The 13,433-nt window shown below is 42.3% G+C and overlaps 1 protein-coding gene and 1 non-coding gene across 2 annotated transcripts in view; one reads left to right on the top strand and one right to left on the bottom strand.

The window, feature by feature from the left end:
* Sacm1l (SAC1 like phosphatidylinositide phosphatase) overlaps positions 1-9,056 on the bottom strand; it is a 52,562-nt gene extending 43,506 nt beyond the window's left edge. Inside the window, exon 1 of the mRNA XM_055601558.1 lies at positions 8,901-9,056. Within this exon, the coding sequence (XP_055457533.1) occupies positions 8,901-8,932 (32 nt within the window). The 5' untranslated portion in view covers positions 8,933-9,056. The remainder of the gene's footprint in view (positions 1-8,900) is intronic.
* Positions 9,057-9,329: 273 nt separating this feature from the next.
* On the top strand, positions 9,330-9,402 carry Trnar-acg (transfer RNA arginine (anticodon ACG)). The gene has a single exon. It is a non-coding gene; the product is annotated as a tRNA-Arg (tRNA).
* Positions 9,403-13,433: the final 4,031 nt, after the last annotated feature.

Raw genomic sequence — 13,433 nt, 5'->3', positions numbered from 1 at the left:
TTGACCGAGAACGTTATCTGGTGTTACAGAAATGTCTTATAGCAGAATGTTTATACTTAACTGTTTCTGAGTTTTCTGAGAAACAGCCAATCCTCGATTATCCAAATATAACTAACATCCATTTATTGGTTAATAGCAACTAACTTGTTAATATTAGAATAAGGTTCCTTCGTTTTAAGGAGCATGTTAGAAAATGAAGCCAACCACTATACAACAAAGAATGTAAATCTGCTTCAGATGTCACTATTAATGTTTATAGTTCATTCCCTTTCATTACCAGACATAGTCCACTAAATGGACACAGCACCATTTCTCATTTCCTTGTTGATAGGTATCTGAGCTGGCTTTTGGCTTTGGGGTTATTAGTAATGAAGGTGCCATGAACAATCTTGCAAACATTCAGCAAATGTACTCCTATCTACTGAGTAACTTCCCAGAGTGCCATAGTCAGGTCCAACTAGGACTGTAAATGTATTTAACTTGTGCTGAAGAGGAAGAAAAACGGGAGATTGTGTACACAAGAAAATTTTATGGTGTGGTGGATGTGTTTTGGGGTTTTGGTTTTTGAAGACAGGGTTTCTATGTACCCGTGGCTGTCCTAGACTCACTTTGTAGACCAGACTGGTCTCAAACTCACAGATATCCGCCTGCCTCTGCCTCCCTGAGTGCTGGGATTAAAGGTGTGTGTCATCATGCCTAGCTATGTTCCTTATCTGAACACCAGCAGTGACGGTAAGAAAATCTCCATGTTTACCGAACTGTATACTTTTAAATATGCCATTAGCTGTGTGAACTAAATGTCAATATTCAATAAATATTTCTAATAAAAAGAAAACAAAAAAGTCCTAAAGAAAAACAAAGGATTTCCTGACTATCTCATCATAGGAAGTGTCTGAGTTAAGGTTTTTATTACTCTGATGAAATAACCATGACCAAAAACTTGAGGAGAAAAGGGTTTGTTTCATCTGACAGCTCGCTGTCCATCATCACCCAAGGAAGCCAGAGCTGGAACTCAAACAGGTCAGGAACCTGGAGGTAGAAGCTAGCACAGAGGATGGCAGGAGTCTTCCTTCCTAGCTTGCCCAGCCTAGCTTCCTTACAGCACCCAGGACCACCATCGCAGAGGTGCCATCGCAGACAAACACTAATTAAGAAAATACACTACAGACCTGGCAAGAGACCAAATTCAGGGATTAAAAGTCCCTATCCCCCAAATGATTCTAGCTTGTGCTGAACTGACATAAAACTAGCCAGCACAGACAGCTAACTGTAACTAGTCCCAAGTCATTTCAAACGCTGGTTTTCAAGAGCCAGGGCAAGGTGGCAAACGCCTGTGGTTCCAACAGCTGGGGCCTGAGGCAAGAGTATCACTGCATTTAAGCCCCACCTAAGCCACACGTAAGAGCCTGCTCACCTCCCTCAATTTCATCCCACATTTGAAGACATTTTATGGATGCCTTAGCTATACCCTAGTGTAACATTTACTGAGTAATGTTCATTTTAAAAGTATGTGCTAAGCATTACACCAGCCTGGGGACTAGAAGACAGGTAATAAATAAAATATATAACACACAACATTTTAAGTAAACTCAAACCTGAAAAATGGACTTCTTTACAAAGTTTTTTGAAAAGTGTTCTCTCTAAACAAAGATGGCATTTTGAAAAGCTTCGTCGTTTAGAGTCCACCCAGGCCACAAGGTCATCCTTTCCTCACTGCTTGTAAAGATAAACTGTTATATGGAACGGAGCGAAATGTTTCCTTCCCAAACTGCTCTTGGTTATAGTGTTTAATCCGAGCAATAATAGCCTTAAGTAAGACAGCATCAAAATATTTCAACAATGTCTTAGAAGTAGTCAACCTGAAAAGGCTTGGAGATGAGCGACAAAAAATACACATAGATGTTCTTTTCTTGACTATGCTCTTTGCTAGCTCCACAATGCTGGCTGGGTTTTGAATATCTTCTCAGAGCTTATTTGAAAGTCCCTGGACCACAAAATTTACTTTCTAGTAGGAGGCAAACACTACATAAAGAAGTAACTCAATAATTTTAGAGAGGAGAAAACACTGTGAAGGAAATATAGGTAGGTGGGGAAACTGGTGATACAGGGTAACAATATGTTTAAGGGTTCCGTGAAACTATATATAAAGCTGCGGGGCACAAAGAAAACACATTGATGTTCTTAAGCCTGAAGGTGACCGTGCTGACATCCACCTCACAGAGTAACAGTCACATGACATGTTTAGGATAATAAAGGCTGACTCATAGGGATGAGACAGTATGCTGTATAGGTCAGGCTGACTTTGAATTTGATCCTCTAGCACCTAGAGGAGCTTTTTATCCTTACTACGGCTTTTAAAACTCTTATGTAGTTATACCTGTGCAACAGTATTAATGTGTAAGTAAGAGGATAGCCTCAAACGTCAGTCCTGGATTTCCACATTGTTTAGGACAGGATTTCCTATTGTTGCCAGTCCACATGCCAGTTAGCTGGTGTGTAAGCCTCTGGAAGTATTCTTGTCTCTGTCTCCCGTTTCGCTGAAGGAGCACTAGGATTACAGGCATATATTTGCTTGGCTTTTCATGGGTTCTTGGAATCTGAACCCACACCAAGCACTTTACCCAGTGAGCCAATTTTTTTTTAAGATTGATTATTATGTATACAGTTTTCTGTCTGCATGTAAGCTTGGAGGTCAGAAGAGGGCACTAGATATTATTATAGATGATTGTGAGCCACCATGTGGTTGCTGGACCTCTGGAAGAGCAACCAGTGCTCTTAACCTTTGAGCCCCCACTGAGCCTATTTAAGCCCCAAAATAACATCCTTTAACACAGGAGAAAAACTGCACATTTTCATAATAGGACTCCTAATATAAAAACAAAAAAGATATTCAATTAATGTTTTAAAGAAATACTAAATAGAAGATACTGTTTTTTTGCCATAGAAAATACCTAAGCAATTTTGATAGAATAATACTGGAATCAAGTTATATCTAATTTAAACACATCATCTGAACAGGTAAATAAGATGTAAGAACAATAACAGACTGGCTGCTTAGCTAAGCTTTAATAACTCCAGTTGTGTTTAAATGATTTTATTATATGTGTATTATTCCAATAATATTTCTAAAGGAAAAAAATACCTACATCTCATATTTTAGCTCTAGAGTGAAAAAAAAAAACAATCTGTCTATTCCCATTAACAGCAAATTAACACTGAAAGGCCCCAAATACTCCAGCTTAGCTGGATAGAACTTTTACCAATAGAAACCTACATATTTCCAAGAAACACTTCAAATCAGACTACAACAAAACTCAGTGTCATAAATATCAGAGCTCTTAGAATTCTTAAGGGGTCTTTCTTCTTAACATTTCTTGATTATATGAGTGTGTGTGCAGGTCCAGGTGAGCATGTGAAGGCCAGAGGACAACTTGTGAGAGGTGAGTCTCTCCTTCCCGCACTCAGGTCCTAGAGAGCAATAGAATTAGAGTATTGAATACTTGCACATATTTGTAAGGACAAAAGCCTAGCTCAACAAAAACTGAAGGATGAACAGTAATCTATTCTGCTATGTGAGAGGAAAGAAAGTTTCAGTGCCATAGTTTCTCTCATTGGTGCTGGACTTTAATCAAGTGAAATGTATCAATAACAGTTTGATTAACTAAAAATACTATTCTTGGCTTGGATTGAAAACAATTATGTCAGCTGACATTTCTAAGGGCAGCAACGACGACTGAGAACACTATTCACAGAAGATAGTGTCATTTGCTCTTGCTGTCCTCTTTCCGGCTGTTCATTCCCTACTACTCATTAAGTGGCTTTAACCCTGGTCTGAACTATAGCTGCCTCACGTAGTAAATTTTTATGTCCCCTAGACTTCATTTCAAAAGCTGATTAGATTTTTAAAAAGTAAGTACTTACAGTAAAAATAACTATATTCTGTGATGCAATTTTTTGCTGACGTGCGTGGTTTTACTGCCATTTGCTTTTAAATCTTCACCAGTGGCCGCTCTCTGTAGACAGATATTGGCCTTATCTATCTGCCTTGGTTTTTCTCATACAAGAAGTGAAAGCTCAATCCTTTGGGGGAGGAGGGGATGTTTAGTCAGCAAAAATCTGCATTATCTTTCATGAGGTTCTTGCTAATGTTTTCAATTGTCTTAGTGACAGTGAACAATTTCTTTTTAGTTTTTTTGTATTATTTATTTTCTATTTATAAATATTCTGCCTGCATATATGTCTACACACCAGAAGAGGTCACTATATCTCATTATATGATGGTTCTGAGCCATCGTATGTGGTTGCTGGGAATTGAACTCAGGACCTTTGGAAAGGTCAGCCAGCCGGTGAGTGCTCTTAACCTCTGAGCCATCTCTCCAGATCAGAGTAAACAATTTTAAATATTATTTTCTTTTATTCTAGCCAAGAAAAATGTCACTAGTAATATAACAATGATCATTTAATATACTCAGAAATCAAATTGTGAACTAAAGCAGACTTCTAGGACATTTAGGACAAAGCTGACAGCGAGCTCCAGATCTGAGACAGTCTACTCCTTTTTTCCTTCTTTCTTTTCTCTTCCCTTCCCCTTCCTCTATCTATCTCTCTCTCTTCCTTTTGGTACCATAATTTGACAGGTCAAATTTCAAATCTGATTTAGGGAGAGTAGTATGTTCTCAGATGAGAAATTTAATTTTAATAAAGTATCACTGAAGCCACTTTCTACCAGGAAACTTTCAAAATTAACCTATCAACAGGTTATACTGCACTCTCAAATAACAAATACATAGAACTGATAGACTTCATTGAAACCAAGATAAAGATTCTAACAGGTCTGTGACCCACACTATCTCAACGTAGCTAGCTACTAAGTGACCCAACACAAGACTGTAAACTTAACTTACACTAACATTTTTTTAACAATTAAAAAAAAAAAAAAAAAAAAACTCCTTGATTACAAAGTTGTCAAGTAAAAATGTTGCAGTGTAAAAGTTTTTCATGATCAAAAATTGATGGAAAAATTTATTGCCAAAAAAAAGTCTTTAGAGGTTAAATGTATTGTTCTTGTTAAAGAAAAATGACGTATTACATAACATTATAAGATCAAACACCATCATTTTCTTCCACTCTGAATTTCCAGTATCTGAAATTATAATTCTACATTCTGTGCAACATCCATACCTTATTTCAGGCCACAACTGACCTCTTCAAAGTCCTGTCAAATCACAACGAGGCTGTAGGCAGTGCTTGTTACTGCCCAACCTGCTGCCCCTTCGCACACTAAGTAAATGCTTCTTTCTGTTGCATCTTTTTAACTGTTAATTTTTTAAATGTGTGTGTATGCATTACTGTCAGTCAATTTCTCACCTCTCAAAATGGTAACTGCCAAGAGAAAACAATGTCACAAAATTAGAACCCTGGTGAATTCCTAGTAGCACAATAAAATGGTGCAGCCAATGTCTGCTTTTCAAAAATCTAGAATTACAATTGTCATTTGACCTTTTTTTTTTTTTTTTTTTGTAGTCTCACTATGGCACTCTGGCTTCCTGGAACTTGTTTTGTAGACCAAGCTTGCCTCTAACTTATACAGATATGTCTGCCTCTGCTTCACTAGTACTGGGTTAGAGGCATGCTCACCATGTCTGGCAGCAATTCTATTTTTGTGTATGTCTTAAAAATATCTAAAAGATGAGATACAAAATGAATAAACTGTAATTAATATATAAAAAATAAAAATTTAATTAAAAAATATCTAAAAGAAGTTAGGTGGTGGTAGCGCATACTGTTAATCCCAGCACTCAGGAGGCAGAACTCTTGAATTCAAGGTCAGCCTGCTCTACAGAGTGAGTTCCAGGACAGCCAAGGATACTCAGAACGACCCTGCCTCAAAAAACAAAACAAAACAAACAAGAAAACTAAAAGAAGAATCACCACATTTAAAACAGCTTAAGTCACAATAGCCAAAAATGTGCAACTCATCTAAATGCCCATCACTGGATAAATGTGGTACACGGCAGCCATGCACTAAGTAACATTTTTGTTTTATTTATTTACTGTTGTTGTGAGATGGGATCTCACCATGGGTAAATAACTGAGGCTAGCCTCAGGCTCCTGACACTCTCTTCCTCCCCTCCTCCCAAGTGCCGGGATGACAAGCACTGCCACATGGGCACACTGCATAGCACTCTGGTTAAGTATGCATTGTATGTACATTAGTAGAGGCCCTATGGTCTAAGCATGTAATAGGGTACACCACTTCATCTGCAAAAAGCACATCCTGTTACTCACAGAGTGATGAAACTTGTCTAAGGGTGCATTTCACACAATGTGTTCCCACTGCAGTGCAAGACAGGACTATCCATCACTAATGGTTAGTCAGCCCTGAGAAAGAAAAGCCTGACACTTGCTACAAGATGGTTGAACTCTGAAGGCCTACAGGAAGGAAATAAATCAGTCACGAGAGGGAAAAATCCTAGGTCCCTTTAAATGAGGCATCTGGAACAAGTTAAATCCTCAGGACCAGGGAATGGTGGATGGGAAGGGATGGAGGAAGAGAGAGTCAGTTAATGGGTAGAGTTGTAGTTTTGCCAAGAATTGAATACATAAAGATAGTTAAGATATTACATTTTTTAAGCAGCTTTTTTAAAAGAATTGTTTGTTAATTATGTATACAGTGTTCTGTCTGCACCTAAATTCTGTTTTTTATATGAAAGCCCATATGCATGTGTCCACTATTTTCTCTTACAAGTAACTCAGTCTTTACACCTGGCTGTTCAGACTGAGGAGAGCGCAATCTGATAAGAGGTCATTTGAATACTGCACTGTAATGGAAAGATCAGTTAAGAGTCTTGGCCAACTGGGTTCCCAGGTTGACTCTGCCATGCTTAGTATGTAACTTATTTGACCAGGACACCACGCAACATTCTTCAGCGAGAGCAGACCAAATATCCACCTATGACTTCACAGAGGCACTGACGACATATACACGAAGGGACTTGGGCCTCTGATGCTTCAATTTGGTATGCTTCACATACCAAATTATCCCGCTCGGTTCTTCATGAGGCAGTCTATACTAAAAGGTTCATTTACTCTGCAGATGTATGACATAATATCCAAAGGTTATTTAACAGCCAAGCACTTCAATATTTAGATAAGTTATATACCAATACATCTATAATAAAGTAACTTTATTTTCTTTCTTTCCTCTCCAAGACAGGGTTTCTCTCCGGAGTCCTGGCTGTTCTGGAATTCACTCTGTCAATCAGGCTGGCCTCTGCCCCTGCCTCTCCCAGTGCCTCTGCCTCCTCAGTACTGGGGTTAAAGGTAAGCGTCACCACCGCCCAGGAAAGTAACTTTTCATATGGCTCCTTTTAGGCATTTTTAAAAAGTGGCTACTATATCCCACCATTCGTAGATAAGTCAGCAACTAATTCAACCTACAAAGATCTCAAACAGAATATTCTCTGATCAAAGGTTATATATAAAAGTTTAAAATAGGAAGGCTAAAAAGAAGGGGTGAAAACAGGTTCTAACTCACAAATCCCTTGCTTAAAAACAAAAAGTTGCAATGAAGTACTATCTTCACACTTAAGGATAAACTTCCCTTCTCTTTTACGTACACATTCACAGTGGTGTCTGCCTGTATTGAAGCCTGGACTAGAGAGGACGGTGAGGGTGAAGTATGAACATTCATATTTTGAAAAAAAAAATCTAATTCTCAAGTTATCCATCTCAGTCATTCTCAGCTGCAGGAAAACTCAATGACATACGGTAACCTAAAGCGGAGCTGTTTCAAGCCAAGTCTCCAAATCGCTTAAACACACCTGAGACCTAGTACAGGATCGTATTCAGCCCTTCAACAGCTATCAGGTGGACAATAACCTATTTGCCAGTAAAGCACATGTGACTCTGGCCCAACAAAGACCAAAACACTTTTGCTTCAACTGTCACCAATGAGGTGATTGCTCACTTTGCAAAGGAAAAATGGTTAAAGGAAGAAATGTGGAGGCCAGTGTGCAGGTGGGGTTCTCAAGGACTGAATCCGTGGAAGAGGCACAAAGAACTGAAGAAAAACCCAACGCTTTAGATGGCCTCCCTTCTAATTCTGGACTGTACTTTTCAGTTATTCATAAGGAACATCCAAACGACATCTGTTTCTCTGCAAACGAATTGGGATGCCTATGTAACAGGATATTTTAACTTAGCTTTTCAAAGTTATATGTGCTTCTTCTACTAAACGCATTCCCAAACTATGGTCCGTGACTTTCACTCTCGAGGCAAATTATTAAAGCGATTAAGGAGAAGTTATTCCCCGACAAGAAAGAGTGAAAGCGTTGAGGGGTTACAGCAGAGAAATAGCCCCCCGCCTTTTAACCCAGGGCGAGCCAAAGAGCTTGTAAATGTCTATTTTATGCTCGCTAAACAACCAGAGGCTGGGTCTCCAATCCCAGCACCTGGGATCTCCTTAAAAAGCCAATTTTGCTGTGCCAAAATTAGAGGCGAGCCTCTCGCTGTCAACGCAGTCTGCTGAAATACGCACAGTAAATTCGACCAGCCCTTCGGACGACTGCCTAAATTTCTGCTGCACCCCAAGAAGGCCTCGTCATAGCGGCTCCCGGGCCCAGAAAGCCCGAGACCAAGAGGGAGGTCTGCTCTGCCGGCGGACGCCGAGTCAGAAAGGCCTCTCCGAGAGGCCACACAGGGGAGGCTGGCTGCAGCCTCTCCCGGGGCCCCGGGCTCCCGCACCGCTCGCTGCGCCAGGCCCGGCGGCCGGCGAGGCTGCGGGGCAGCGGGCCCTCGCGGCGGCCAGGCCGGACGGAAGCCCCGCCGGCGGGCGTGGCCGGCGCGGGCCACACGCCCGGGCCTCCGTCGCCCTCGGCCCCTCCAGCCGGCGGACTCACAGCTTCAGCTGCTCGTAGGCCGCCGCCGCCATCGCGCACCGACACCGCCGTCCTTCCGCTCCGCTCCACCCACAGCGACCCCGACGCCGCCGCGGCTCGCGCGCCGCCGCTCTCCGGGTGCCGCCGCCGAGGAGCCTCCGCCCGGCCCCACCCCTCCCGGGACCGCCTCTCAGCGGAGCACGGGAGCCGGCGGCGGACAAACCAGTGCGCCCGCCGGGCCTGCGGGCCGCGCCCCCGCCGCGCGGACTGGAGAAGGCCAAAGAGCGCCGTGACGTCGCCCCTGGGAATGGTGGGACGCGCGCGGCAGGCGGAGCCCCGGCGGCGGCGCCGAGCTGAGCGGCTCAGCGAACCACGGGAGTGTTCAACGGGAAGCGCGTTGAAACCGCGCAATCGGAGATCAGCCATGGAGGAGAGCCCTCCGCCAGCACCGGGCCAGTGGCGCAATGGATAACGCGTCTGACTACGGATCAGAAGATTCTAGGTTCGACTCCTGGCTGGCTCGATGTGCGCACTCCTTTTTTACCCGTTATAGTTGGGTTGAAAGTTACAAAGGCCTAATTGAAAAGGATCACAGCTAAATGTCAAGGTCGACTTTCTAATTTTAATGTTGCTTTGCTCAAAATAACACCTTTTTAGTTGAAAGGGTCCACGGATCTACTAGCGTCCCTGTTGTGAAAAGTTGCCAGGATCTGTAAACGGTACACTTTAGGGAAACACTCCCTCAGGGACGGCGAAGGCCCTGCAGGCGGAACACAGGCGGCCCTGACGCGAGAAGAGTGACCGGGCTGCGGACCTGTCCGTGTGCGGAGCCGCCCTGGCCTCCATTTCACGAGGAAGCATTAAAACTGCACCGTAAGAGGTCCAGACAAGCGAGTGTACGACCACTAACGTGAGACCCGAGAAAACCAGGTGTGACAGAGGGGGCCAGGCACTCAGTGATCGAGTTGTCCTACTCAACTGACTCCCCAAGTTCTTTAAAATTGTGTCCGGGGGCAGAATCGGCGAGGACAAGGCGTGCAGGGGCCAGGGGTGTGACTCACTCCTGAGGTCCTGACCGCTGGTCTGGAGCGCGGAAAGGTCTGCCTGCCTCTGCTTCCACAGTGCTGGAATTGAAGGCTCAGGGCACCGTACCCGGCTCCATTTGCTTTTAATGAAGTTTTTTTTTTTTTTTTTTTTTTGGGGGGGGGGTTGGTTGGTTGGTTGGTTGGGTTTTTTGAGACAGGGTTTCTCTGTGTAGTCGCTGGCCTTGAACGCAGATCTGCCTGCCTCTGCCTGCCTGCTGGGATCCAAGGCATGAGCCACCACTAAGTTACAGTACTTTTGTTTGCCTTTAATTTTTTGTCTGAGATTTAATTATTAAGTATTTAGTATTAATATTTAATAATTAAAAATTAATTAAATATTCCTTGAAGATATTACATAAGAAAACTAGGTATTTTAAGCATAACTTTTATCTTGGAAATATGAGCTGTTGCCAGTTTTAACACTTGAAAAAATGATAGTTTGATTTGTTTTGAAGGGGGGGTGAAGTGGAGGGAGAAATGGCTTATACAAGACAGCAGGCCTTTACTTGACTATGGACTTGAAACTCTTGATTCTCCTAAGATACAAGCATACACCACCACAACTGGCTCAAATGTTCTTACTTTAAGACTGGGAGGAAAGGAGGGAGGGAGCACCCTTGGGATGTAAAGCAAATAAACTGAAATTTTATATATATATATATATATATAATTTATTTATATATTGAAAGATCCCCGGAGGGTATCTTCCGTCAGAGAGACCCCCTCCCAAAGAACAACGAGTCCATTCGGATGCAAACAGCAAGAGGCTTTTATTTTGATTCACGAGTACTCGGGGCAGCAAGGTCACTCGAGGGAACCTTGCGCGCCCCCTAGATGGGAAGCTGGGGTTTTTATAGGGTTTTAGAGGCAGAAGCACTGGTACAGAAGCGAGAGGGCATGGTTACAGGGGGCTGATTGGTACGTTTACACGAGACCACAATTTGCGTCAAAGTTTGGCAGGGGCACCCAGATTCTAGGAACTGGGTGGTCAAGGGGGGTAGGATGACCCCTTGACGTGGCCCGCCACCTGTTATTTTGTTTTTCCCTATCTTAGCTGAAACAGTCTCACAGATATCTATGAGAGTGATTAACACAAACTGTTTTTAGTATGACTGGGGCAGCCTGACCACAGATATCCCAAGTGGGTGACACAGCTAGGATTTTTCAGTAATTTTTCAGTTTCTCATCTGGCCTTCAGAGTTTTACAAAACAGTGGTGTCTCACAAAATGGCATTAGCTATGTTTAACTTAGTGTGAGGCTGGGGTCTTTCATTATATATAAAATATATATCTATGCCTGACACAGTCAAAAGACTTGGTCTAAAGAAGTGCAGTGAGCTCTCAGGACAGAGCTCTTTGTCAGTCAGAATTCCACAATGGACAGGGGCGATGTGCATGAGGCCAGACCCTTAGCAGAGAAGCTGTTGAGAACTGACAGCTGATGGGGAAAGAGTCATTTTCTTTGGGGATATTGTCCCTGGTAGGTTGTGCATGCTTCACACTCATGTGCATGTGGATGACACTAATTGTGGGTTACTGAAGGAGAGAACATGAAGGAGGGAAGGGGACATACTGAGGTTCAGGGGGAGTTGGAGGGGTCAGTGAGGGTGTGTGTGTGTGAAACTTTCAAAGAGTAAATAAATTTTAAAAGGAAAAGGATAAAATGGTTTGGGCTAGGTGGACTTTTTTGTTTTGTTTTTCAAGACAGTTTCTCTGTGTAGCCTTGACTGTCCTAGACTCACTTTGTAGACCAAGTGGACATTTTTTAAAGATCCATTTCATGGACATCTTGACGATTTTTGACATATTTTCAAACTGTCCTCTGCTCAAGTTGTTAACTGAATGGTGGAAGAATGAAAACAATATACATTCTGTCAGCAGCATGTGTCCACACATGCTGAACAACATTAGACATTATGTGTACATATAATTAGACATCCAAGACAGGTGCGGTGGCCTGTGCCTAGAATCCTAGAATCAGAGACAAGCATTAATGTGGGGGTCCTGTATATAAATACATAAATAGGGCATCCACATACAAATATAGAAATAAATTGTAGTTTCTTTGCAGTTTTCATAAAGGAAAAACACAACTTCCTTTTTACTTTTATTTCGTGACCTATTGAGTATTTTCTCTGGTATATTCAATTTTTTTTCTCAAAAACTTGACCTTTAAAAGAAAGATTTATTTTTCATGTTGTGTACGTGTGTGTGTGTGCACATGCGCTTGGGTTCAGGCGCTTTAGGAGGCTGGAGGCGTGAGCTCCCCTGAGGCTGGGTATGCACACCCACAGTGAGTGTTGTGACAGAGCTCAGTCCTCAGCAAGAGCATATTAGCTCTGTCTGTCACACATAACTTCGTTCTTTACCCTTCCCTTAGAAGAGTTTAACTTAATTTTCACTCTTATATAGTCACATTTACTATTAGTAGATAGGTGCTTCTTAAAATTTGTTATGTGCTATTTAAAAAATGGAAATCCCAACCATGCTATCTTACCAATAAGGACACAGGGGCCAAATGCTGGGGTGAAAATCTGCTAGCTCAGAGAGGCAGAGAAAGCACCCAGCTGACCTTCCTTCTCAGCTCAGGTCCCGATGGAAAAAGCCCAAAAGTCTCACTAGCTCAGCTGACAACCCAGGACGGAAAGGCCAAAAAACCCAAGGCCAGAGGCTTGCTAGCTCAAGGCCCCAAAGTCTGGAAAAGCCAGAGAGCTAAAACCTATGTCTAAGCAAAAGAGCTAAAGCCAACAGGCCAAAGCTTAAATAGCCCCTTCTCCACACCTTCTTAACTACCCCTCAACTCTAAGTCCCTCCTCCTCTTTAATCCCTGTCAGCTGCTTTCTTGCTCCACCTCTTGACCTAGGGTTAACTTTATTAAATCCTGTGTACAGAAAGCTCTTGGATTAAAGGTGTGTGCAAGGGCTGGTGAACCACACCATAATCACCTGTTTACAATAAATAGAAAGTTTTTGTATTAAAGGTGTGTGGTAGGGTTCAACCACACCAAACTAGAAATAGTGTTTTACAGTTCACAATTTTGGGGTTCACAATGGCACCAAAATCCTGCAACAGTGTTGTGCTTGTATTTTTACCTTAATACCATTATATTTTATCCTGTTGGTTATCCTGATGTAAATATCTTTTTCATCTTCAGGTTTTGTTTTTTTTTTTTATGTGCATTGGTGCTTTGCCTACATATACATCTATGTGGGCTGTCATAGCCCCTGGAACTGGACTTACAGGCAGGCATAAGCTGCCATATGGGTGCCAGGAATTCAACCAGGGTCCTCTTCTCCAGCCCATAAATATCAATTCTTAAAACTTGTCATACTGATCTATTACTTCATGCTTCCCTAAGCATTTTATTTAGACAAATAAAATCAACCCATACAACTTCATTAGGTAAATTCAGTTGTTATCCAATTTTTCCAGAAAAGGAAACTAAACTTGCTTAAGTCGTGAGCTCTTT

Source organism: Psammomys obesus, unplaced genomic scaffold, assembly GCF_907164565.1.
Source record: "Psammomys obesus unplaced genomic scaffold, mPsaObe1.curated_primary_1811, whole genome shotgun sequence".
NCBI classification, from domain to species: domain Eukaryota; kingdom Metazoa; phylum Chordata; class Mammalia; order Rodentia; family Muridae; genus Psammomys; species Psammomys obesus.
This window is presented reverse-complemented; position numbering and strand designations above follow the sequence as displayed.